At 64.8% G+C, this 26,249-nt stretch overlaps 1 protein-coding gene across 1 annotated transcript in view; it reads left to right on the plus strand.

The window, feature by feature from the left end:
• LOC139240434 (C-X-C chemokine receptor type 3-2-like) overlaps positions 1 to 25,712 on the plus strand; it is a 115,340-nt gene extending 89,628 nt beyond the window's left edge. The window contains exon 2 of the mRNA XM_070868958.1: positions 24,525 to 25,712. Within this exon, the coding sequence (XP_070725059.1) occupies positions 24,525 to 25,592 (1,068 nt within the window). The 3' untranslated portion in view covers positions 25,593 to 25,712. The remainder of the gene's footprint in view (positions 1 to 24,524) is intronic.
• The last annotated feature ends 537 nt before the right edge of the window (positions 25,713 to 26,249 follow it).

Here is a 26,249-nt window from a genome sequence, read left to right on the forward strand (position 1 = left end):
CGACTCACCTCCCGAGCCGCTCCGACTCACCTCCCGACTCTCTCCGACTCACCTCCCGACCCTCTCCGACTCACCTCCCGAGCCTCTCCGACTCACCTCCCGACTCTCTCCGACTCACCTCCCGACTCTCTCCGACTCACCTCCCGACTCTCTCCGACTCACCTCCCGACTCTGTCCGACTCACCTCCCGACTCTCTCCGACTCACCTCCCGAGCCTCTCCGACTCACCTCCCGACTCTCTCCGACTCACCTCCCGACTCTCTCCGACTCACCTCCCGAGCCTCTCCGACTGACCTCCCGACTCTCTCCGACTCACCTCCCGACCCTCTCCGACTCACCTCCCGAGCCTCTCCGACTCACCTCCCGACTCTCTCCGACTCACCTCCCGAGCCTCTCCGACTCACCTCCCGACTCTCTCCGACTCACCTCCCGACTCTCTCCGACTCACCTCCCGACTCTCTCCGACTCACCTCCCGAGCCTCTCCGACTCACCTCCCGACTCTCTCCGACTCACCTCCCGACTCTCTCCGACTCACCTCCCGACTCTCTCCGACTCACCTCCCGACTCTCTCCGACTCACCTCCCGACTCTCTCCGACTCACCTCCCGAGCCTCTCCGACTCACCTCCCGACTCTCTCCGACTCACGTCCCGAGCCTCTCCGACTCACCTCCCGACTCTCTCCGACTCACCTCCCGACGCTCTCCGACTCACCTCCCGACCCTCTCCGACTCATCTCCCGACGCTCTCCGACTCACCTCCCGACGCTCTCCGAATCACCTCCCGAGCCTCTCCGACTCACCTCCCGAGCCTCTCCGACTCACCTCCCGACCCTCTCCGACTCATCTCCCGACACTCTCCGACTCACCTCCCGACTCTCTCCGACTCACCTCCCGACTCTCTCCGACTCACCTCCCGACTCTCTCCGACTCACCTCCCGAGCCTCTCCGACTCACCTCCCGACTCTCTCCGACTCACCTCCCGAGCCTCTCCGACTCACCTCCCGACTCTCTCCGACTCACCTCCCGACTCTCTCCGACTCACCTCCCGACACTCTCCGACTCACCTCCCGACTCTCTCCGACTCACCTCCCGAGCCTCTCCGACTCACCTCCCGACTCTCTCCGACTCACCTCCCGAGCCTCTCCGACTCACCTCCCGACTCTCTCCGACTCACCTCCCGACTCTCTCCGACTCACCTCCCGACCCTCTCCGACTCACCTCCCGACTCTCTCCGACTCACCTCCCGAGCCTCTCCGACTCACCTCCCGACTCTCTCCGACTCACCTCCCGACACTCTCCGACTCACCTCCCGACTCTCTCCGACTCACCTCCCGAGCCTCTCCGACCCACCTCCCGAGCCTCTCCGACTCACCTCCCGACTCTCTCCGACTCACCTCCCGACTCTCTCCGACTCACCTCCCGACTCTCTCCGACTCACCTCCCGACTCTCTCCGACTCACCTCCCGACTCTCTCCGACTCACCTCCCGACTCTCTCCGACTCACCTCCCGACTCTCTCCGACTCACCTCCCGGCTCTCTCCGACTCACCTCCCGACTCTCTCCGACTCACCTCCCGAGCCTCTCCGACTCACCTCCCGAGCCTCTCCGACTCACCTCCCGACTCTCTCCGACTCACCTCCCGACTCTCTCCGACTCACCTCCCGACTCTCTCCGACTCACCTCCCGACTCTCTCCGACTCACCTCCCGAGCCTCTCCGACTCACCTCCCGACTCTCTCCGACTCACCTCCCGACTCTCTCCGACTCACCTCCCGAGCCTCTCCGACTCACCTCCCGACTCTCTCCGACTCACCTCCCGACTCTCTCCGACTCACCTCCCGAGCCTCTCCGACTCACCTCCCGAGCCTCTCCGACTCACCTCCCGACTCTCTCCGACTCACCTCCCGAGCCTCTCCGACTCACCTCCCGAGCCTCTCCGACTCACCTCCCAAGCCTCTCCTACTCACCTCCCGACTCTCTCCGACTCACCTCCCGAGCCTCTCCGACTCACCTCCCGACCCTCTCCGACTCACCTCCCGAGCATCTCCGACTCACCTCCCGACTCCCTCCGACTCACGTCCCGAGCCTCTCCGACTCACCTCCCGACCTTCTCCGACTCACCTCCCGACTCTCTCCGACTCACCTCCCGAGCCTCTCCGACTCACCTCCCGACCTTCTCCGACTCACCTCCCGACTCTCTCCGACTCACCTCCCGACTCTCTCCGACTCACCTCCCGACTCTCTCCGACTCACCTCCCGGCTCTCTCTGACTCACCTCCCGATTCTCTCCGACTCACCTCCCGAGCCTCTCCTTCTCAACTCCCGACTCTCTCCGACTCACCTCCCGAGCCTCTCCGACTCACCTCCCGACCCTCTCCGACTCACCTCCCGAGCCTCTCCGACTCACCTCCCGAGCCTCTCCTTCTCAACTCCCGACACTCTCCGACTCACCTCCCGAGCCTCTCCGACTCACCTCCCGACTCTCTCCGACTCACCTCCCGAGCCTCTCCGACTCACCTCCCGAGCCTCTCCGACTCACCTCCCGAGCCTCTCCGACTCACCTCCCGAGCCTCTCCGACTCACCTCCCGAGCCTCTCCGACTCACCTCCCGACTCTCTCCGGCTCACCTCCCGACTCTGTCCGACTCACCTCCCGACTCTCTCCGACTCACCTCCCGAGCCTCTCCGACTCACCTCCCGACTCTCTCCGGCTCACCTCCCGACTCTGTCCGACTCACCTCCCGACTCTCTCCGACTCACCTGCCGACACTCTCCGACTCACCTCCCGACTCTCTCCGACTCACCTCCCGAGCCTCTCCGACTCACCTCCCGACTCTCTCCGACTCACCTCCCGAGCCTCTCCGGCTCACCTCCCGACTCTCTCCGGCTCACCTCCCGACTCTCTCCGACTCACCTCCCGAGCCTCTCCGACTCACCTCCCGACTCTCTCCGACTCACCTCCCGACCCTCTCCGACTCACCTCCCGACTCTCTCCGACTCACCTCCCGACTCTCTCCGACTCACCTCTCGACACTCTCCGACTCACCTCCGGACTCTCTCCGACTCACCTCCCGACTCTCTCCGACTCACCTCCCGACTCTCTCCGACTCACCTCCCGACTCTCTCCGACTCACCTCCCGACTCTCTCCGACTCACCTCCCGACTCTCTCCGACTCACCTCCCGACTCTCTCCGACTCACCTCCCGACTCTCTCCGACTCACCTCCCGAGCCTCTCCGACTCACCTCCCGACTCTCTCCGACTCACCTCCCGAGCCTCTCCGACTCACCTCCCGACTCCCTCCGACTCTCCTCCCGAGCCTCTCCGACTCACCTCCCGACTCTCTCCGACTCACCTCCCGACTCTCTCCGACTCACCTCCCGACCTTCTCCGACTCACCTCCCGAGCCTCTCCGACTCACCTCCCGACTCTCTCCGACTCACCTCCCGACTCTCTCCGACTCACTTCCCGAGCCTCTCCGACTCACCTCCCGACTCTCTCCGACTCACCTCCCGACGCTCTCCGACTCACCTCCCGACTCTCTACGACTCACCTCCCGAGCCTCTCCGACTCACCTCCCGACTCTCTCCGACTCACCTCCCGACTCTCTCCGACTCACCTCCCGACTCTCTCCGACTCACCTCCCGACCCTCTCCGACTCACCTCCCGACTCTCTCCGACTCACCTCCCGACCCTCTCCGACTCACCTCCCGACTCTCTCCGACTCACCTCCCGACCCTCTCCGACTCACCTCCCGAGCTTCTCCGACTCACCTCCCGACACTCTCCGACTCACCTCCCGACTCTCTCCGACTCACCTCCCGACTCTCTCCGACTCACCTCCCGACCCTCTCCGACTCACCTCCCGACTCTCTCCGACTCACCTCCCGAGCCTCTCCGACTCACCTCCCGAGCCTCTCCGAATCACCTCCCGAGCTTCTCCGACTCACCTCCCGACACTCTCCGACTCACCTCCCGACCCTCTCCGACTCACCTCCCGACCCTCTCCGACTCACCTCCCGAGCCTCTCCGACTCACCTCCCGACTCTCTCCGACTCACCTCCCGAGCCTCTCCGACTCACCTCCCGAGCCTCTCCGACTGACCTCCCGACTCTCTCCGACTCACCTCCCGACCCTCTCCGACTCACCTCCCGACTCTCTCCGACTCACCTCCCGAGCCTCTCCGACTCACCTCCCGACTCTCTCCGACTCACCTCCCGACTCTCTCCGACTCACCTCCCGAGCCTCTCCGACTGACCTCCCGACTCTCTCCGACTCACCTCCCGACCCTCTCCGACTCACCTCCCGACCCTCTCCGACTCACCTCCCGACTCTCTCCGACTCACCTCCCGACTCTCTCCGACTCACCTCCCGAGCCTCTCCGACTCACCTCCCGAGCCTCTCCGACTCACCTCCCGACTCTCTCCGACTCACCTCCCGAGCCTCTCCGACTCACCTCCCGACCCTCTCCGACTCACCTCCCGAGCCTCTCCGACTCACCTCCCGAGCCTCTCCGACTCACCTCCCGAGCCTCTCCGACTCACCTCCCGACTCTCTCCGACTCACCTCCCGAGCCTCTCCGACTCACCTCCCGACTCTCTCCGACTCACCTCCCGAGCCTCTCCGACTCACCTCCCGACTCTCTCCGACTCACCTCCCGACTCTCTCCGACTCACCTCCCGACCCTCTCCGACTCACGTCCCGAGCCTCTCCGACTCACCTCCCGACTCTCTCCGACTCACCTCCCGAGCCTCTCCGACTCACCTCCCGACTCTCTCCGACTCACCTCCCGAGCCTCTCGGACTCACCTCCCGACACTCTCCGACTCACCTCCCGACTCTCTCCGACTCACCTCCCGACTCTCTCCGACTCACCTCCCGAGTCTCTCCGACTCACCTCCCGACACTCTCCGACTCACCTCCCGACACTCTCCGACTCACCTCCCGAGCCTCTCCGACTCACCTCCCGAAACTCTCCGACTCACCCTCGACTCTCTCCGACTCACCTCCCGAGCCTCTCCGACTCACCTCCCGACTCTCTCCGACTCACCTCCCGAGCCTCTCCGACTCACCTCCCGAAACTCTCCGACTCACCCTCGACTCTCTCCGACTCACCTCCCGAGCCTCTCCGACTCACCTCCCGACTCTCTCCGACTCACCCTCGACTCTCTCCGACTCACCTCCCGAGCCTCTCCGAGTCACCTCCCGAGCCTCTCCGTCTCACCTCCAGACTCTCTCCGACTCACCTCCCGACTCTCTCCGACTCACCTCCCGACTCTCTCCGACTCACCTCCCGACTCTCTCCGAGTCACCTCCCGAGCCTCTCCGACTCACCTCCAGACTCTCTCCGACTCACCTCCTGACGCTCTCCGACTCACCTCCCGAGCCTCTCCGACTCACCTCCCGACTCTCTCCGACTCACCTCCCGACTCTCTCCGACTCACCTCCCGACTCTCTCCGACTCACCTCCCGACTCTCTCCGATTCACCTCCCGACGCTCTCCGACTCACCTCCCGACCCTCTCCGACTCACCTCCCGAGCCTCTCCGACTCACCTCCCGAGCCTCTCCGACTCACCTCCCGACTCTCTCCGACTCACCTCCCGAGCCTCTCCGACTCACCTCCCGACTCTCTCCGACTCACCTCCCGACGCTCTCCGACTCACCTCCTGACCCTCTCCGACTCACCTCCCGACTCTCTCCGACTCACCTCCGGAGCCTCTCCGACTCACCTCCCGACTCTCTCCGACTCACCTCCCGACTCTCTCCGACTCACCTCCCGACCCTCTCCGACTCACGTCCCGAGCCTCTCCGACTCACCTCCCGACTCTCTCCGACTCACCTCCCGAGCCTCTCCGACTCACCTCCCGACCCTCTCCGACTCACCTCCCGAGCCTCTCCGACTCACCTCCCGACACTCTCCGACTCACCTCCCGACTCTCTCCGACTCACCTGCCGACTCTCTCCGACTCACCTCCCGAGCCTCTCCGACTCACCTCCCGACACTCTCCGACTCACCTCCCGAGCCTCTCCAAGTCACCTCCCGAGCCTCTCCGACTCACCTCCCGAGCCTCTCCGACTCACCTCCCGACTCTCTCCGACTCACCTCCCGACTCTCTCCGACTCACATCCCGACCCTCTCCGACTCACCTCCCGAGCCTCTCCGACTCACCTCCCGACTCTCTCCGACTCACCTCCCGAGCCTCTCCGACTCACCTCCCGACTCTCTCCGACTCACCTCCCGAGCCTCTCCGACTCACCTCCCGACTCTCTCCGACTCACCTCCCGACTCTCTCCGACTCACCTCCCGAGCCTCTCCGACTCACCTCCCGACTCTCTCCGACTCACCTCCCGACTCTCTCCGACTCACCTCCCGAGCCTCTCCGACTCACCTCCCGACCCTCTCCGACTCACCTCCCGACTCTCTCCGACTCACCTCCCGAGCCTATCCGACTCACCTCCCGACTCTCTCCGACTCACCTCCCGACACTCTCCGACTCACCTCCCGACTCTCTGCGACTCACCTCCCGACTCTCTCCGACTCACCTCCCGACTCTCTCCGACTCACCTCCCGACTCTCTCCGACTCACCTCCCGACTCTCTCCGACTCACCTCCCGACGCTCTCCGACTCACCTCCCGAGCCTCTCCGACTCACCTCCCGACTCTCTCCGACTCACCTCCCGAGCCTCTCCGACTCACCTCCCGACTCTCTCCGACTCACCTCCCGAGCCTCTCCGACTCACCTCCCGACTCTCTCCGACTCACCTCCCGAGCCTCTCCGACTCACCTCCCGAGCCTCTCCTACTCACCTCCCGACTCTCTCCGACTCACCTCCCGAGCCTCTCCGACTCACCTCCCGACTCTCTCCGACTCACCTCCCGAGCATCTCCGACTCACCTCCCGACTCCCTCCGACTCACGTCCCGAGCCTCTCCGACTCACCTCCCGACCTTCTCCGACTCACCTCCCGACTCTCTCCGACTCACCTCCCGAGCCTCTCCGACTCACCTCCCGACCTTCTCCGACTCACCTCCCGACTCTCTCCGACTCACCTCCCGAGCCTCTCCGACTCACCTCCCGACTCTCTCCGACTCACCTCCCGAGCCTCTCCGACTCACCTCCCGACTCTCTCCGACTCACCTCCCGACTCTCTCCGACTCACCTCCCGACTCTCTCCGACTCACCTCCCGACTCTCTCCGACTCACCTCCCGACTCTCTCCGACTCACCTCCCGACACTCTCCGACTCACCTCCCGACTCTCTCCGACTCACCTCCCGAGCCTCTCCGACTCACCTCCCGAGCCTCTCCGACTCACCTCCCGACTCTCTCCGACTCACCTCCCGACTCTCTCCGACTCACCTCCCGACTCTCTCCGACTCACCTCCCGACTCTCTCCGACTCACCTCCCGAGCCTCTCCGACTCACCTCCCGAGCCTCTCCGACTCACCTCCCGACTCTCTCCGACTCACCTCCCGACTCTCTCCGACTCACCTCCCGACTCTCTCCGACTCACCTCCCGACTCTCTCCGACTCACCTCCCGACTCTCTCCGACTCACCTCCCGACTCTCTCCGACTCACCTCCCGACTCTCTCCGACTCACCTCCCGAGCCTCTCCGACTCACCTCCCGACTCCCTCCGACTCACCTCCCGAGCCTCTCCGACTCACCTCCCGACTCTCTCCGACTCACCTCCCGACTCTCTCCGACTCACCTCCCGACCTTCTCCGACTCACCTCCCGAGCCTCTCCGACTCACCTCCCGACTCTCTCCGACTCACCTCCCGACTCTCTCCGACTCACTTCCCGAGCCTCTCCGACTCACCTCCCGACGCTCTCCGACTCACCTCCCGAGCCTCTCCGACTCACCTCCCGACCCTCTCCGACTCACCTCCCGACCCTCTCCGACTCACCTCCCGAGCCTCTCCGACTCACCTCCCGACTCTCTCCGACTCACCTCCCGAGCCTCTCCGACTCACCTCCCGAGCCTCTCCGACTGACCTCCCGACTCTCTCCGACTCACCTCCCGACCCTCTCCGACTCACCTCCCGACTCTCTCCGACACACCTCCCGAGCCTCTCCGACTCACCTCCCGACTCTCTCCGACTCACCTCCCGACTCTCTCCGACTCACCTCCCGAGCCTCTCCGACTGACCTCCCGACTCTCTCCGACTCACCTCCCGAGCCTCTCCGACTCACCTCCCGACTCTCTCCGACTCACCTCCCGACTCTCTCCGACTCACTTCCCGAGCCTCTCCGACTCACCTCCCGACGCTCTCCGACTCACCTCCCGAGCCTCTCCGACTCACCTCCCGAGCCTCTCCGAATCACCTCCCGAGCTTCTCCGACTCACCTCCCGACCCTCTCCGACTCACCTCCCGACCCTCTCCGACTCACCTCCCGAGCCTCTCCGACTCACCTCCCGACTCTCTCCGACTCACCTCCCGAGCCTCTCCGACTCACCTCCCGAGCCTCTCCGACTGACCTCCCGACTCTCTCCGACTCACCTCCCGACCCTCTCCGACTCACCTCCCGACTCTCTCCGACTCACCTCCCGAGCCTCTCCGACTCACCTCCCGACTCTCTCCGACTCACCTCCCGACTCTCTCCGACTCACCTCCCGAGCCTCTCCGACTGACCTCCCGACTCTCTCCGACTCACCTCCCGACCCTCTCCGACTCACCTCCCGACCCTCTCCGACTCACCTCCCGACTCTCTCCGACTCACCTCCCGACTCTCTCCGACTCACCTCCCGAGCCTCTCCAACTCACCTCCCGACTCTCTCCGACTCACCTCCCGAGCCTCTCCGACTCACCTCCCGACTCTCTCCGACTCACCTCCCGAGCCTCTCCGACTCACCTCCCGAGCCTCTCCGACTCACCTCCCGAGCCTCTCCGACTCACCTCCCGACTCTCTCCGACTCACCTCCCGAGCCTCTCCGACTCACCTCCCGACTCTCTCCGACTCACCTCCCGAGCCTCTCCGACTCACCTCCCGACTCTCTCCGACTCACCTCCCGACTCTCTCCGACTCACCTCCCGACCCTCTCCGACTCACGTCCCGAGCCTCTCCGACTCACCTCCCGACTCTCTCCGACTCACCTCCCGAGCCTCTCCGACTCACCTCCCGACTCTCTCCGACTCACCTCCCGAGCCTCTCGGACTCACCTCCCGACACTCTCCGACTCACCTCCCGACTCTCTCCGACTCACCTCCCGACTCTCTCCGACTCACCTCCCGAGTCTCTCCGACTCACCTCCCGACACTCTCCGACTCACCTCCCGAGCCTCTCCGACTCACCTCCCGAAACTCTCCGACTCACCCTCGACTCTCTCCGACTCACCTCCCGAGCCTCTCCGAGTCACCTCCCGAGCCTCTCCGTCTCACCTCCAGACTCTCTCCGACTCACCTCCCGACTCTCTCCGACTCACCTCCCGACTCTCTCCGACTCACCTCCCGACTCTCTCCGAGTCACCTCCCGAGCCTCTCCGACTCACTTCCAGACTCTCTCCGACTCACCTCCTGACGCTCTCCGACTCACCTCCCGAGCCTCTCCGACTCACCTCCCGAGCCTCTCCGACTCACCTCCCGACTCTCTCCGACTCACCTCCCGAGCCTCTCCGACTCACCTCCCGAGCCTCTCCGACTCACCTCCCGACTCTCTCCGACTCACCTCCCGACGCTCTCCGACTCACCTCCCGACCCTCTCCGACTCACCTCCCGACTCTCTCCGACTCACCTCCGGAGCCTCTCCGACTCACCTCCCGACTCTCTCCGACTCACCTCCCGACTCTCTCCGACTCACCTCCCGACTCTCTCCGACTCACCTCCCGACCCTCTCCGACTCACGTCCCGAGCCTCTCCGACTCACCTCCCGACTCTCTCCGACTCACCTCCCGAGCCTCTCCGACTCACCTCCCGACTCTCTCCGACTCACCTCCCGAGCCTCTCCGACTCACCTCCCGACACTCTCCGACTCACCTCCCGACACTCTCCGACTCACCTCCCGACCCTCTCCGACTCACCTCCCGACTCTCTCCGACTCACCTCCCGAGCCTCTCCGACTCACCTCCCGACACTCTCCGACTCACCTCCCGACACTCTCCGACTCACCTCCCGACTCTCTCCGACTCACCTCCCGACTCTCTCTGACTCACCTTCCGACTCTCTCCGACTCACCTCCCGACTCTCTCCGACTCACCTCCCGACTCTCTCCGACTCACCTCCCGAGCCTCTCCGACTCACCTCCCGACTCTCTCCGACTCACCTCCCGACTCTCTCCGACTCACCTCCCGAGCCTCTCCGACTCACCTCCCGACTCTCTCCGACTCACCTCCCGACGCTCTCCGACTCACCTCCCGACGCTCTCCGACTCACCTCCCGACTCTCTCCGACTCACCTCCCGACTCTCTCCGACTCACCTCCCGACTCTCTCCGACTCACCTCCCGACTCTCTCCGACTCACCTCCCGACTCTCTCCGACTCACCTCCCGAGCCTCTCCGACTCACCTCCCGACTCTCTCCGACTCACCTCCCGAGCCTCTCCGACTCACCTCCCGAGCCTCTCCGACTCACCTCCCGACTCTCTCCGACTCACCTCCCGACTCTCTCCGACTCACCTCCCGAGCCTCTCCGACTCACCTCCCGACTCTCTCCGACTCACCTCCCGAGCCTCTCCGACTCACCTCCCGACTCTCTCCGACTCACCTCCCGACTCTCTCCGACTCACCTCCCGAGCCTCTCCGACTCACCTCCCGACTCTCTCCGACTCACCTCCCGAGCATCTCCGACTCACCTCCCGACTCCCTCCGACTCACGTCCCGAGCCTCTCCGACTCACCTCCCGACCTTCTCCGACTCACCTCCCGACTCTCTCCGACTCACCTCCCGAGCCTCTCCGACTCACCTCCCGACCTTCTCCGACTCACCTCCCGACTCTCTCCGACTCACCTCCCGAGCCTCTCCGACTCACCTCCCGACTCTCTCCGACTTACCTCCCGAGCCTCTCCGACTCACCTCCCGACTCTCTCCGACTCACCTCCCGACTCTCTCCGACTCACCTCCCGACTCTCTCCGACTCACCTCCCGACTCTCTCCGACTCACCTCCCGACACTCTCCGACTCACCTCCCGACTCTCTCCGACTCACCTCCCGAGCCTCTCCGACTCACCTCCCGAGCCTCTCCGACTCACCTCCCGACTCTCTCCGACTCACCTCCCGACTCTCTCCGACTCACCTCCCGACTCTCTCCGACTCACCTCCCGACTCTCTCCGACTCACCTCCCGACTCTCTCCGACTCACCTCCCGAGCCTCTCCGACTCACCTCCCGACCCTCTCCGACTCACCTCCCGAGCCTCTCCGACTCACCTCCCGAGCCTCTCCGACTCACCTCCCGACTCTCTCCGACTCACCTCCCGAGCTTCTCCGACTCACCTCCCGAGCCTCTCCGACTCACCTCCCGACTCTCTCCGACTCACCTCCCGACTCTCTCCGACTCACCTCCCGAGCCTCTCCGGCTTACCTCCCGCCTCTCCGACTCACCTCCCGACCCTCTCCGACTCACCTCCCGACCCTCTCCGACTCACCTCCCGACTCTCTCCGACTCACCTCCCGAGCGTCTCCGACTCACCTCCCGAGCCTCTCCGACTCACCTCCCGACTCTCTCCGACTCACCTCCCGACTCTCTCCGACTCACCTCCCGAGCGTCTCCGACTCACCTCCCGAGCCTCTCCGACTCACCTCCCGACTCTCTCCGACTCACCTCCCGAGCCTCTCCGACTCACCTCCCGAGCCTCTCCGACTCACCTCCCGACTCTCTCCGACTCACCTCCCGACTCTCTCCGACTCACCTCCCGAGCCTCTCCGACTCACCTCCCGAGCCTCTCCGACTCACCTCCCGACTCTCTCCGACTCACCTCCCGACTCTCTCCGACTCACCTCCCGACTCTCTCCGACTCACCTCCCGACTCTCTCCGACTCACCTCCCGACTCTCTCCGACTCACCTCCCGAGCCTCTCCGACTCACCTCCCGACTCTCTCCGACTCACCTCCCGAGCCTCTCCGACTCACCTCCCGACCCTCTCCGACTCACCTCCCGACTCTCTCCGACTCACCTCCCGAGCCTCTCCGACTCACCTCCCGACTCTCTCCGACTCACCTCCCGACTCTCTCCGACTCACCTCCCGACTCCCTCCGACTCACCTCCCGAGCCTCTCCGACTCACCTCCCGAGCCTCTCCGACTCACCTCCCGAGCCTCTCCGACTCACCTCCCGAGCCTCTCCGACTTACCTCCCGACTCTCTCCGACTCACCTCCCGAGCCTCTCCGACTCACCTCCCGAGCCTCTCCGACTCACCTCCCGACTCTCTCCGACTCACCTCCCGACTCTCTCCGACTCACCTCCCGAGCCTCTCCGACTCACCTCCCGAGCCTCTCCGACTCACCTCCCGACCCTCTCCGACTCACCTCCCGAGCCTCTCCGACTCACCTCCCGACTTTCTCCGACTCACCTCCCGACTCTCTCCGACTCACCTCCCGACTCTCTCCGACTCACCTCCCGACTCTCTCCGACTCACCTCCCGACTCTCTCCGACTCACCTCCCGACCCTCTCCGACTCACCTCCCGAGCCTCTCCGACTCACCTCCCGAGCCTCTCCGACTCACCTCCCGACTCTCTCCGACTCACCTCCCGACACTCTCCGACTCACCTCCCGACTCTCTCCGACTCACCTCCCGAGCCTCTCCGACTCACCTCCCGAGCCTCTCCGACTCACCTCCCGACTCTCTCCGACTCACCTCCCGAGCCTCTCCGACTCACCTCCCGACCCTCTCCGACTCACCTCCCGACTCTCTCCGACTCACCTCCCGACTCTCTCCGACTCACCTCCCGACGCTCTCCGACTCACCTCCCGAGCCTCTCCGACTCACCTCCCGACTCTCTCCGACTCACCTCCCGACTCTCTCCGACTCACCTCCCGACTCTCTCCGACTCACCCTCGACTCTCTCCGACTCACCTCCCGACTCTCTCCGACTCACCTCCCGAGCCTCTCCGACTCACCTCCCGAGCCTCTCCGACTCACCTCCCGACTCTCTCCGACTCACCTCCCGACTCTCTCCGACTCACCTCCCGACTCTCTCCGACTCACCTCCCGACTCTCTCCGACTCACCTCCCGACTCTCTCCGACTCACCTCCCGACTCTCTCCGACTCACCTCCCGACTCTCTCCGACTCACCTCCCGAGCCTCTCCGACTCACCTCCCGAGCCTCTCCGACTCACCTCCCGAGCCTCTCCGACTCACCTCCCGACCCTCTCCGACTCACCTCCCGACTCTCTCCGACTCACCTCCCGACTCCTCTCCGACTCACCTCCCGACTCTCTCCGACTCACCTCCCGACTCTCTCCGACTCACCTCCCGACTCTCTCCGACTCACCTCCCGACCCTCTCCGACTCACCTCCGAGCCTCTCCGACTCACCTCCCGACTCTCTCCGACTCACCTCCCGACTCTCTCCGACTCACCTCCCGACTCTCTCCGACTCACCCTCCCGACTCTCTCCGACTCACCTCCCGACTCTCTCCGACTCACCTCCCGACGCTCTCCGACTCACCCCCGAGCCTCTCCGACTCACCTCCCGACTCTCTCCGACTCACCTCCCGACTCTCTCCGACTCACCTCCCGAGCCTCTCCGACTCACCTCCCGACTCTCTCCGACTCACCTCCCGACTCTCTCCGACTCACCCTCCGACTCTCTCCGACTCACCTCCCGACTCTCTCCGACTCACCTCCCGACTCTCTCCGACTCACCTCCCGACTCTCTCCGACTCACCTCCCGACTCTCTCCGACTCACCTCCCGAGCCTCTCCGACTCACCTCCCGACTCTCTCCGACTCACCTCCCGAGCCTCTCCGACTCACCTCCCGACTCTCTCCGACTCACCTCCCGAGCCTCTCCGACTCACCTCCCGAGCCTCTCCGACTCACCTCCCGAGCCTCTCCGACTCACCTCCCGAGCCTCTCCGACTCACCTCCCGAGCCTCTCCGACTCACCTCCCGACTCTCTCCGACTCACCTCCCGACTCTCTCCGACTCACCTCCCGACTCTCTCCGACTCACCTCCCGACTCTCTCCGACTCACCTCCCGAGCCCCTCCGGCTCACCTCCCGACTCTCTCCGACTCATGTCCCGACTCTCTCCGACTCACCTCCCGAGCCCCTCCGACTCACCTCCCGACGCTCTCCGACTCACCTCCCGACTCTCTCCGACTCACCTCCCGACCCTCTCCGACTCACCTCCCGACTCTCTCCGACTCACCTCCCGACACTCTCCGACTCACCTCCCGAGCCTCTCCGACTCACCTCCCGAGCCCCTCCGACTCACCTCCCGACGCTCTCCGACTCACCTCCCGACTCTCTCCGACTCACCTCCCGACCCTCTCCGACTCACCTCCCGACTCTCTCCGACTCACCTCCCGACTCTCTCCGACTCAACTCCCGACTCTCTCCGACTCACCTCCCGACTCTCTCCGACTCACCTCCCGACTCTCTCCGACTCACCTCCCGACTCTCTCCGACTCACCTCCCGGCTCTCTCCGACTCACCTCCCGACTCTCTCCGACTCACCTCCCGAGCCTCTCCGACTCACCTCCCGACCCTCTCCGACTCACCTCCCGAGCCTCTCCGACTCACCTCCCGACTCTCTCCGACTCACCTCCCGACTCTCTCCGACTCACCTCCCGACTCTCTCCGACTCACCTCCCGACTCTCTCCGACTCACCTCCCGACTCTCTCCGACTCACCTCCCGACTCTCTCCGACTCACCTCCCGACTCTCTCCGACTCACCTCCCGACTCTCTCCGACTCACCTCCCGAGCCTCTCCTACTCAACTCCCGACTCTCTCCGACTCACCTCCCGACACTCTCCGACTCACCTCCCGAGCCTCTCCTACTCACCTCCCGACTCTCTCCGACTCACCTCCCGACCCTCTCCGACTCACCTCCCGACTCTCTCCGACTCACCTCCCGACTCTCTCCGACTCACCTCCCGACTCTCTCCGACTCACCTCCCGAGCCTCTCCGACTCACCTCCCGACACTCTCCGACTCACCTCCCGACTCTCTCCGACTCACCTCCCGACTCTCTCCGACTCACCTCCCGACTCTCTCCGACTCACCTCCCGACACTCTCCGACTCACCTCCCGACCCTCTCCGACTCACCTCCCGACTCTCTCCGACTCACCTCCCGACTCTCTCCGACTCACCTCCCGAGCCTCTCCGACTCACCTCCCGACTCTCTCCGACTCACCTCCCGACTCTCTCCGACTCACCTCCCGAGCCTCTCCGACTCACCTCCCGAGCCTCTCCGACTCACCTCCCGACTCTCTCCGACTCACCTCCCGAGCCTCTCCGACTCACCTCCCAAGCCTCTCCTACTCACCTCCCGACTCTCTCCGACTCACCTCCCGAGCCTCTCCGACTCACCTCCCGACTCTCTCCGACTCACCTCCCGAGCATCTCCGACTCACCTCCCGACTCCTCCGACTCACGTCCCGAGCCTCTCCGACTCACCTCCCGACCTTCTCCGACTCACCTCCCGACTCTCTCCGACTCACCTCCCGAGCCTCTCCGACTCACCTCCCGACCTTCTCCGACTCACCTCCCGACTCTCTCCGACTCACCTCCCGAGCCTCTCCGACTCACCTCCCGACTCTCTCCGACTCACCTCCCGAGCCTCTCCGACTCACCTCCCGACTCTCTCCGACTCACCTCCCGACTCTCTCCGACTCACCTCCCGACTCTCTCCGACTCACCTCCCGACTCTCTCCGACTCACCTCCCGAGCCTCTCCGACTCACCTCCCGAGCTTCTCCGACTCACCTCCCGACACTCTCCGACTCACCTCCCGACACTCTCCGACTCACCTCCCGACTCTCTCCGACTCACCTCCCGAGCCTCTCCGACTCACCTCCCGAGCCTCTCCGACTCACCTCCCGACTCTCTCCGACTCACCTCCCGACTCTCTCCGACTCACCTCCCGACTCTCTCCGACTCACCTCCCGACTCTCTCCGACTCACCTCCCGACTCTCTCCGACTCACCTCCCGACTCTCTCCGACTCACCTCCCGACTCCCTCCGACTCACCTCCCGAGCCTCTCCGACTCACCTCCCGAGCCTCTCCGACTCACCTCCCGAGCCTCTCCGACTCACCTCCCGACCCTCTCCGACTCACCTCCCGACCCTCTCCGACTCACCTCCCGACTCTCTCCGACTCACCTCCCGACCCTCTCCGACTCACCTCCCGAGCCTCTCCGACTCACCTCCCGAGCTTCTCCGACTCACCTCCCGAGCCTCTCCGACTCACCTCCCGACTCTCTCCGACTCACCTCCCGACTCTCTCCGACTCACCTCCCGAGCTTCTCCGACTCACCTCCCGAGCCTCTCCGACTCACCTCCCGACTCTCTCCGACTCACCTCCCGACACTCTCCGACTCACCTCCCGACTCTCTCCGACTCACCTCCCGACTCTCTCCGACTCACCTCCCGAGCCTCTCCGGCTTACCTCCCGCCTCTCCGACTCACCTCCCGACCCTCTCCGACTCACCTCCCGAGCGTCTCCGACTCACCTCCCGAGCTTCTCCGACTCACCTCCCGAGCCTCTCCGACTCACCTCCCGACTCTCTCCGACTCACCTCCCGAGCGTCTCCGACTCACCTCCCGACTCTCTCCGACTCACCTCCCGACTCTCTCCGACTCACCTCCCGAGCCTCTCCGACTCACCTCCCGACCCTCTCCGACTCACCTCCCGAGCCTCTCCGGCTTACCTCCCGACTCTCTCCGACTCACCTCCCGACTCTCTCCGACTCACCTCCCGACTCTCTCCGACTCACCTCCCGACTCTCTCCGACTCACCTCCCGAGCCTCTCCGACTCACCTCCCGACTCTCTCCGACTCACCTCCCGAGCCTCTCCGACTCACCTCCCGAGCCTCTCCGACTCACCTCCCGACACTCTCCGACTCACCTCCCGACACTCTCCGACTCACCTCCCGACTCTCTCCGACTCACCTCCCGAGCCTCTCCGACTCACCTCCCGACTCTCTCCGACTCACCTCCCGACTCTCTCCGACTCACCTCCCGACTCTCTCCGACTCACCTCCCGACTCTCTCCGACTCACCTCCCGACGCTCTCCGACTCACCTCCCGACTCTCTCCGACTCACCTCCCGACTCTCTCCGACTCACCTCCCGACTCTCTCCGACTCACCTCCCGACCCTCTCCGACTCACCTCCCGACTCTCTCCGACTCACCTCCCGACTCTCTCCGACTCACCTCCCGACCCTCTCCGACTCACCTCCCGACTCTCTCCGACTCACCTCCCGACCCTCTCCGACTCACCTCCCGAGCCTCTCCGACTCACCTCCCGAGCCTCTCCGACTCACCTCCCGAGCCTCTCCGACTCACCTCCCGACCCTCTCCGACTCACCTCCCGACCCTCTCCGACTCACCTCCCGACTCTCTCCGACTCACCTCCCGACCCTCTCCGACTCACCTCCCGAGCCTCTCCGACTCACCTCCCGAGCTTCTCCGACTCACCTCCCGAGCCTCTCCGACTCACCTCCCGACTCTCTCCGACTCACCTCCCGACTCTCTCCGACTCACCTCCCGAGCCTCTCCGGCTTACCTCCCGCCTCTCCGACTCACCTCCCGACCCTCTCCGACTCACCTCCCGACCCTCTCCGACTCACCTCCCGACTCTCTCCGACTCACCTCCCGAGCGTCTCCGACTCACCTCCCGAGCCTCTCCGACTCACCTCCCGACTCTCTCCGACTCACCTCCCGACTCTCTCCGACTCACCTCCCGAGCGTCTCCGACTCACCTCCCGAGCCTCTCCGACTCACCTCCCGACTCTCTCCGACTCACCTCCCGAGCCTCTCCGACTCACCTCCCGAGCCTCTCCGACTCACCTCCCGACTCTCTCCGACTCACCTCCCGACTCTCTCCGACTCACCTCCCGAGCCTCTCCGACTCACCTCCCGAGCCTCTCCGACTCACCTCCCGACTCTCTCCGACTCACCTCCCGACTCTCTCCGACTCACCTCCCGACTCTCTCCGACTCACCTCCCGACTCTCTCCGACTCACCTCCCGAGCCTCTCCGACTCACCTCCCGAGCCTCTCCGACTCACCTCCCGAGCCTCTCCGACTCACCTCCCGAGCCTCTCCGACTCACCTCCCGAGCCTCTCCGACTTACCTCCCGACTCTCTCCGACTCACCTCCCGAGCCTCTCCGACTCACCTCCCGACCCTCTCCGACTCACCTCCCGAGCCTCTCCGACTCACCTCCCGACTTTCTCCGACTCACCTCCCGACTCTCTCCGACTCACCTCCCGACCCTCTCCGACTCACCTCCCGAGCCTCTCCGACTCACCTCCCGAGCCTCTCCGACTCACCTCCCGACTCTCTCCGACTCACCTCCCGACACTCTCCGACTCACCTCCCGAATCTCTCCGACTCACCTCCCGACTCTCTCCGACTCACCTCCCGACCCTCTCCGACTCACCCCCCGACTCTCTCCGACTCACCTCCCGAGCCTCTCCGACTCACCTCCCGAGCCTCTCCGACTCACCTCCCGACTCTCTCCGACTCACCTCCCGAGCCTCTCCGACTCACCTCCCGACCCTCTCCGACTCACCTCCCGACTCTCTCCGACTCACCTCCCGACTCTCTCCGACTCACCTCCCGACGCTCTCCGACTCACCTCCCGAGCCTCTCCGACTCACCTCCCGACTCTCTCCGACTCACCTCCCGACTCTCTCCGACTCACCTCCCGACTCTCTCCGACTCACCTCCCGACTCTCTCCGACTCACCTCCCGACTCTCTCCGACTCACCTCCCGAGCCTCTCCGACTCACCTCCCGAGCCTCTCCGACTCACCTCCCGACTCTCTCCGACTCACCTCCCGACTCTCTCCGACTCACCTCCCGACTCTCTCCGACTCACCTCCCGACTCTCTCCGACTCACCTCCCGACTCTCTCCGACTCACCTCCCGACTCTCTCCGACTCACCTCCCGACTCTCTCCGACTCACCTCCCGAGCCTCTCCGACTCACCTCCCGAGCCTCTCCGACTCACCTCCCGACTCTCTCCGACTCACCTCCCGACCCTCTCCGACTCACCTCCCGACTCTCACCGACTCACCTCCCGAGCCTCTCCGACTCACCTCCCGAGCCTCTCCGACTCACCTCCCGAGCCTCTCCGACTCACCTCCCGACTCTCTCCGACTCACCTCCCGACTCTCTCCGACTCACCTCCCGACTCTCTCCGACTCACCTCCCGACTCTCTCCGACTCACCTCCCGACGCTCTCCGACTCACCTCCCGACTCTCTCCGACTCACCTCCCGACTCTCTCCGACTCACCTCCCGACTCTCTCCGACTCACCTCCCGACTCTCTCCGACTCACCCTCGACTCTCTCCGACTCACCTCCCGACTCTCTCCGACTCACCTCCCGACTCTCTCCGACTCACCTCCCGACTCTCTCCGACTCACCTCCCGACTCTCTCCGACTCACCTCCCGACTCTCTCCGACTCACCTCCCGACTCTCTCCGACTCACCTCCCGACTCTCTCCGACTCACCTCCCGACGCTCTCCGACTCACCTCCCGACTCTCTCCGACTCACCTCCCGACTCTCTCCGACTCACCTCCCGACTCTCTCCGACTCACCTCCCGACTCTCTCCGACTCACCCTCGACTCTCTCCGACTCACCTCCCGACTCTCTCCGACTCACCCTCGACTCTCTCCGACTCACCTCCCGACTCTCTCCGACTCACCTCCCGACTCACCTCCCGACTCTCTCCGACTCACCTCCCGACCCTCTCCGACTCACCTCCCGACTCTCTCCGACTCACCTCCCGACTCTCTCCGACTCACCTCCCGAGCCTCTCCGACTCACCTCCCGAGCCTCTCCGACTCACCTCCCGACTCTCTCCGACTCACCTCCCGACTCTCTCCGACTCACCTCCCGACTCTCTCCGACTCACCTCCCGAGCCTCTCCGACTCACCTCCCGAGCCTCTCCGACTCACCTCCCGAGCCTCTCCGACTCACCTCCCGAGCCTCTCCGACTCACCTCCCGAGCCTCTCCGACTCACCTCCCGACTCTCTCCGACTCACCTCCCGACTCTCTCCGACTCACCTCCCGACTCTCTCCGACTCACCTCCCGACTCTCTCCGACTCACCTCCCGAGCCCCTCCGGCTCACCTCCCGACTCTCTCCGACTCACGTCCCGACTCTCTCCGACTCACCTCCCGAGCCTCTCCGACTCACCTCCCGACTCTCTCCGACTCACCTCCCGAGCCCCTCCGGCTCACCTCCCGACTCTCTCCGACTCACCTCCCGAACCTCTCCGACTCACCTCCCGACTCTCTCCGACTCACCTCCCGAGCCTCTCCGACTCACCTCCCGAGCCTCTCCGACTCACCTCCCGAACCTCTCCGACTCACCTCCCGACTCTCTCCGACTCACCTCCCGAGCCTCTCCGACTCACCTCCCGACTCTCTCCGACTCACCTCCCGACTCTCTCCGACTCACCTCCCGACTCTCTCCGACTCACCTCCCGACTCTCTCCGACTCACCTCCCGACTCTCTCCGACTCACCTCCCGACTCTCTCCGACTCACCTCCCGACTCTCTCCGACTCACCTCCCGAGCCTCTCCGACTCACCTCCCGACTCTCTCCGACTCACCTCCCGAGCCTCTCCGACTCACCTCCCGAGCCTCTCCGACTCACCTCCCGACGCTCTCCGACTCACCTCCCGACTCTCTCCGACTCACCTCCCGACTCCCTCCGACTCACCTCCCGAGCCTCTCCGACTCACCTCCCGAGCCTCTCCGACTCACCTCCCGAGCCTCTCCGACTCACCTCCCGACTCTCTCCGACTCACCTCCCGACTCTCTCCGACTCACCTCCCGAGCCTCTCCGACTCACCTCCCGACGCTCTCCGACTCACCTCCCGACACTCTCCTACTCAACTCCCGACTCTCTCCGACTCACCTCCCGACACTCTCCGACTCACCTCCCGACACTCTCCGACTCACCTCCCGACTCTCTCCGACTCACCTCCCGAGCCTCTCCGACTCACCTCCCGACTCTCTCCGACTCACCTCCCGACTCTCTCCGACTCACCTCCCGACTCTCTCCGACTCACCTCCCGACTCTCTCCGACTCACCTCCCGACTCTCTCCGACTCACCTCCCGAGCCTCTCCGACTCACCTCCCGACCCTCTCCGACTCACCTCCCGACTCTCTCCGACTCACCTCCCGAGCCTCTCTGACTCACCTCCCGACCCTCTCCGACTCACCTCCCGACTCTCTCCGACTCACCTCCCGAGCCTCTCCGACTCACCTCCCGAGCCTCTCCGACTCACCTCCCGACTCTCTCCGACTCACCTCCCGAGCCTCTCCGACTCACCTCCCGAGCCTCTCCGACTCACCTCCCGACTCTCTCCGACTCACCTCCCGACTCTCTCCGACTCACCTCCCGAGCCTCTCCGACTCACCTCCCGACTCTCTCCGACTCACCTCCCGAGCCTCTCCGACTCACCTCCCGACTCTCTCCGACTCACCTCCCGAGCCTCTCCGACTCACCTCCCGACTCTCTCCGACTCACCTCCCGACTCTCTCCGACTCACCTCCGACTCTCTCCGACTCACCTCCCGACTCTCTCCGACTCACCTCCCGAGCCTCTCCGACTCACCTCCCGAGCCTCTCCGACTCACCTCCCGAGCCTCTCCGACTCACCTCCGGAGCCTCTCCGACTCACCTCCCGACTCTCTCCGACTCACCTCCCGACTCTCTCCGACTCACCTCCCGACTCTCTCCGACTCACCTCCCGAGCCTCTCCGACTCACCTCCCGACTCTCTCCGACTCACCTCCCGACTCTCTCCGACTCACCTCCCGACTCTCTCCGACTCACCTCCCGACTCTCTCCGACTCACCTCCCGACTCTCTCCGACTCACCTCCCGACTCTCTCCGACTCACCTCCCGACTCTCTCCGACTCACCTCCCGAGCCTCTCCGACTCACCTCCCGAGCCTCTCCGACTCACCTCCCGAGCCTCTCCGACTCACCTCCCGACTCTCTCCGACTCCTCCCGACTCTCTCCGACTCACCTCCCGACACTCTCCGACTCACCTCCCGACTCTCTCCGACTCACCTCCCGACCCTCTCCGACTCACCTCCCGACTCTCTCCGACTCACCTCCCGAGCCTCTCCGACTCACCTCCCGACCCTCTCCGACTCACCTCCCGACTCTCTCCGACTCACCTCCCGACACTCTCCGACTCACCTCCCGACTCTCTCCGACTCACCTCCCGACTCTCTCCGACTCACCTCCCGAGCGTCTCCGACTCACCTCCCGACTCTCTCCGACTCACCACGAACACCATGAATCGCATCACCCCGGTGACTGTGGGTGAATAGCACCCCTTTATGGGTCCGTGGGTGAATAACGATCTCTTGTGGGTCAGTGGATGAATAGTGCCCCCTTGTGGATCAGTGCGTGAATAGCGCCCCATTGTGGGTCAGTGGGTGAATAGCGCCACCTTGTGGGTCAGTGGGTGATTATCGTCCCCTGGTGGGTCAGTGGATGAATAGCGACCCCTTGTGGGTCAGTGGGTGAACAGCACACCCTTGTGGGTCCGTGGCTGAATAAAGCCCCCTTTTGGGCCAGTGGGTGAATACGCCCCCTTGTCGGTCAGTCGGTGAATAGTGCTCCATTGTGTTCATTGGGTGAATATTTACTCACCAGGTCACCAGAGGGCGCTATTTACTCACCAGGTTAGCAGAGAGCACTATTAACTCACCAGGAGGCACTATTTGCTCACTAAGTCACCAGGGGGTGCTATTTACTCACCAGGACACCAGGGCGCGCTATTTACTCACCAGGTCACCAGGGAGTGCTATTTACTCACCAGGACACCAGGGGGCGCTATTTACTCACCAGGACACCAAGGGGCGCTATTTACTCACCAGGACACCAAGGGGCGCTATTTAATCACCAGGTCACCAGGGAGTGCTATTTACTCACCAGGACACCAAGGGGCGCTATTTACTCACCAGGTCACCAGGGGGCGCTATTTACTCACCAGGTCACCAGGGGGCGCTATTTGCTCACCAGGTCACCAGGAGGCGCTATTTGGTCACCAGGGGGCGCTATTTACTTATCAGTGAGCGCTATTTACTCACCAAGACACCAGGAGGCGCTATTTACTCACTAGGGGGCGCTATTTACTCATAAGGTCACCAGGGGGCGCTATTTACTTTTCAGTGGGCGCTATTTACTCACCAGGACACCAGGAGGCGCTATTTACTCACCAGGACACCAGGGGTTGCTATTTACTCACTAGGGGGCGCTATTTACTCACCAGGTCACCAGGGGGCGCTGTTTAATCACCTGGTCACTAGGGGGCGCTGTTTAATCACCTGGTCACCAGGGGGCGCTATTTAATCACCTGGTCACCAGGGGGCGCTATTTACTCACCAGGTCACCAGGGGGCGCTATTTACTCACCAGGTCACCAGGGGGCGCTATTTACTCACCAGGTCACCAGGTGATGCTATTTACTCACCAGGACACCAGGGGAGCGCTATTTACTCACAGGACACCAGGGGATGCTATTTACTCACTAGGGGGCGCTATTTACTCACCAGGTCACCAGGGGTCGCTGTTTAATCACCAGGTCACCAGGGGGCGCTATTTACTCACCTGGTCACCAGGGGGCACTATTTACTCACCGGGACACCAGGGGTTGCTATTTACTCACTAGCGGGTGCTATTTACTCACCAGGTCACCAGGGGGCGCTATTTACTCACAGGACACCAGGGGTTGCTATTTACTCACTAGGGGGCGCTATTTACTCACCAGGTCACCAAGGGTCGCTGTTTAATCACCTGGTCACCAGAGGGCACTATTTACTCACCTGGTCACCAGGGGGCACTATTTACTCACCGGGACACCAGGGGTGCTGTTTAATCACCGGGACACCAGGGGGCGCTGTTTACTCACCTGGTCACCAGGGGGCGCTGTTTACTCACCTGGTCACCAGGGGGCGCTATTTCCTCAACAGGACACCAGGACCCCTCCTCATCTCAGTTTTAAATGGGCGGCCCCTTATTCTGACACTATGCCCCCTAGTTCTCGATTCCCCCCACGAGGGGGAAACATCCTCTCTGCATCCACCCTGTCCAGCCCCCCCCCCCCTCAGAACCTTGTGCGTTTCGATCAGGCCCCCTCTCATTCTGCCAAACTCCAATGTGCAGGGACCCAACCTGCTCAACCTTTGTTCGTAAGACCACCCGGCTCGTCGCGGGAATCGAGCTGGTGAACCTTCCCTGATCTGTCGGCACACCTCCTGAAACGACAAGGGGCGGGGGCGGGGGGGGGGGGGAGGGGTGGGGGAGGTATTCGGCGGGAGGGGGGGGGGGGAGGGGTGGGGAAATAAAGACGCGTGACGTAACGCTTCTCTTTTGTTTCCGAAGGGCTACGAGTATGACTATTCGGGCGACTTTTCCGATTTCGCCAAGGCCAGGCCCTGCCGCCCCGTCGTGGTGCAGAACTTTGCCCGCGTCTTTGCGCCCGTCCTCTACTCGCTGGTGCTGGTGCTGGGGGTCCTGGGCAACGCCATGGTCATCCTGGTCATCGGCCGCTACAAGAAGGCCCGCCGCACCGTGACCGACACCTTCATCCTGCACCTGGCCGCCGCCGACCTGCTCCTGGTGGTCACCTTGCCCTTCTGGGCAGTGGAAGCCGTGTGGGGCTGGGTCTTCGGCCCGGCGACCTGCAAGATCGTGGGGGCGGTGTTTGCCCTCAACCTGTACAGCGGCATCCTCTTCCTGGCCTGCATCAGCTTTGACCGCTACCTGGCCATCGTGCACGCTGTCCACATGTACAAGAAGCGACGGCCAGCGTACATCCACGCCACCTGCCTGCTGGTGTGGCTCTTCTGCCTGGCGCTGGCCACGGTGGAACTGGTCTTCCGCGAGGAGTACCACTCGGTCTACCTCAACTCCACCGTCTGCACCTACGGCTTCGACCCGGACAGTGCCAGGGCCTGGCACCTGGCACTGCGACTGGCCCACCACCTGGTGGGCTTCTTCGCCCCCATGGCCGCCATGCTGTACTGCTACTGCCTGATCTTCCGCACCCTGTGCCGGGCCCAGATGCTGGAGCGCCAGAAGACGCTGAAGGTGGTGGTGGCCATCGTGACGGTCTTTGTGGGCTGCTGGCTGCCCTACAACGCCGTGCTCTTCGCTGACACCCTGCGCTCGCTGGACGGGCTGGCAGTCAGCAGCTGCGGGGCCCTCAACGCCCTGGACATTGGCCGCACCGTCACCCAGAGCCTGGGGCTGGTCCACTCGTGCCTCAACCCGCTGCTCTACGCCTTCATCGGGGTCAAGTTCCGCCGCGAGGCGCTGGGGGCGCTGGCCGGCCTGGGCTGCCGACGGGACAAGGCAGTGGCCGCGCGGCGCCGGGCGGGGAGGAACGGGCGGGCCTCCTCCGCCATCTCCGACTCCGACACCTCCACCTCCTACTCCATGATGTGGTAGGGACGAGGGGGTGGGGGAGAGGGGGCATCTCCAGATCGCCACTGCTCCCCACCAACTATCCCCCCACCCACAGCTCCCCCCACCCCCACCCACAGTTCCCGCCCCCACCCACAGCTCCCCCCACCCCCACCCACAGTTCCCGCCCCCATCCACAGCTCCCACCCCCACCCACAGCTCCCTCCCCCCATCCACAGCTCCCCCCACCCCCACCCACAGCTCCCTCCCCCATCCACAGCTCCCACCCCCACCCACAGATCCCTCCCCCCATCCACAGCTCCCACCCCCACCCACAGCTCCCCCACCCCCACTCACAGTTCCCGCCCCCCACCCACAGCTCCCTCCCCCCATCCACAGCTCCCACCCCCACCCACAGCTCCCTCCCGCCATCCACAGCTCCCACCCCCACCCACAGCTCCCACCCCCCACCCCACAGGCACCTCCTGTGCTCACAGCCCGTCACTGCCCCCTGTCTAACTCACACCGAGTCCCGCTCACCCATCACCCCCTGTGCTCACTGCCCCCGTGTCCTAACTCGCACCGAGTCCCACTCACCCATCACCCCCTGTGCTCACTGCCCCCGTGTCCTAACTCGCACCGAGTCCCGCTCACCCATCACCCCCTGTGCTCACTGCCCCCGTGTCCTAACTCGCACCGAGT

The sequence above is a fragment of the Pristiophorus japonicus genome, chromosome 31, assembly GCF_044704955.1.
Source record: "Pristiophorus japonicus isolate sPriJap1 chromosome 31, sPriJap1.hap1, whole genome shotgun sequence".
Classification (NCBI taxonomy): domain Eukaryota; kingdom Metazoa; phylum Chordata; class Chondrichthyes; family Pristiophoridae; genus Pristiophorus; species Pristiophorus japonicus.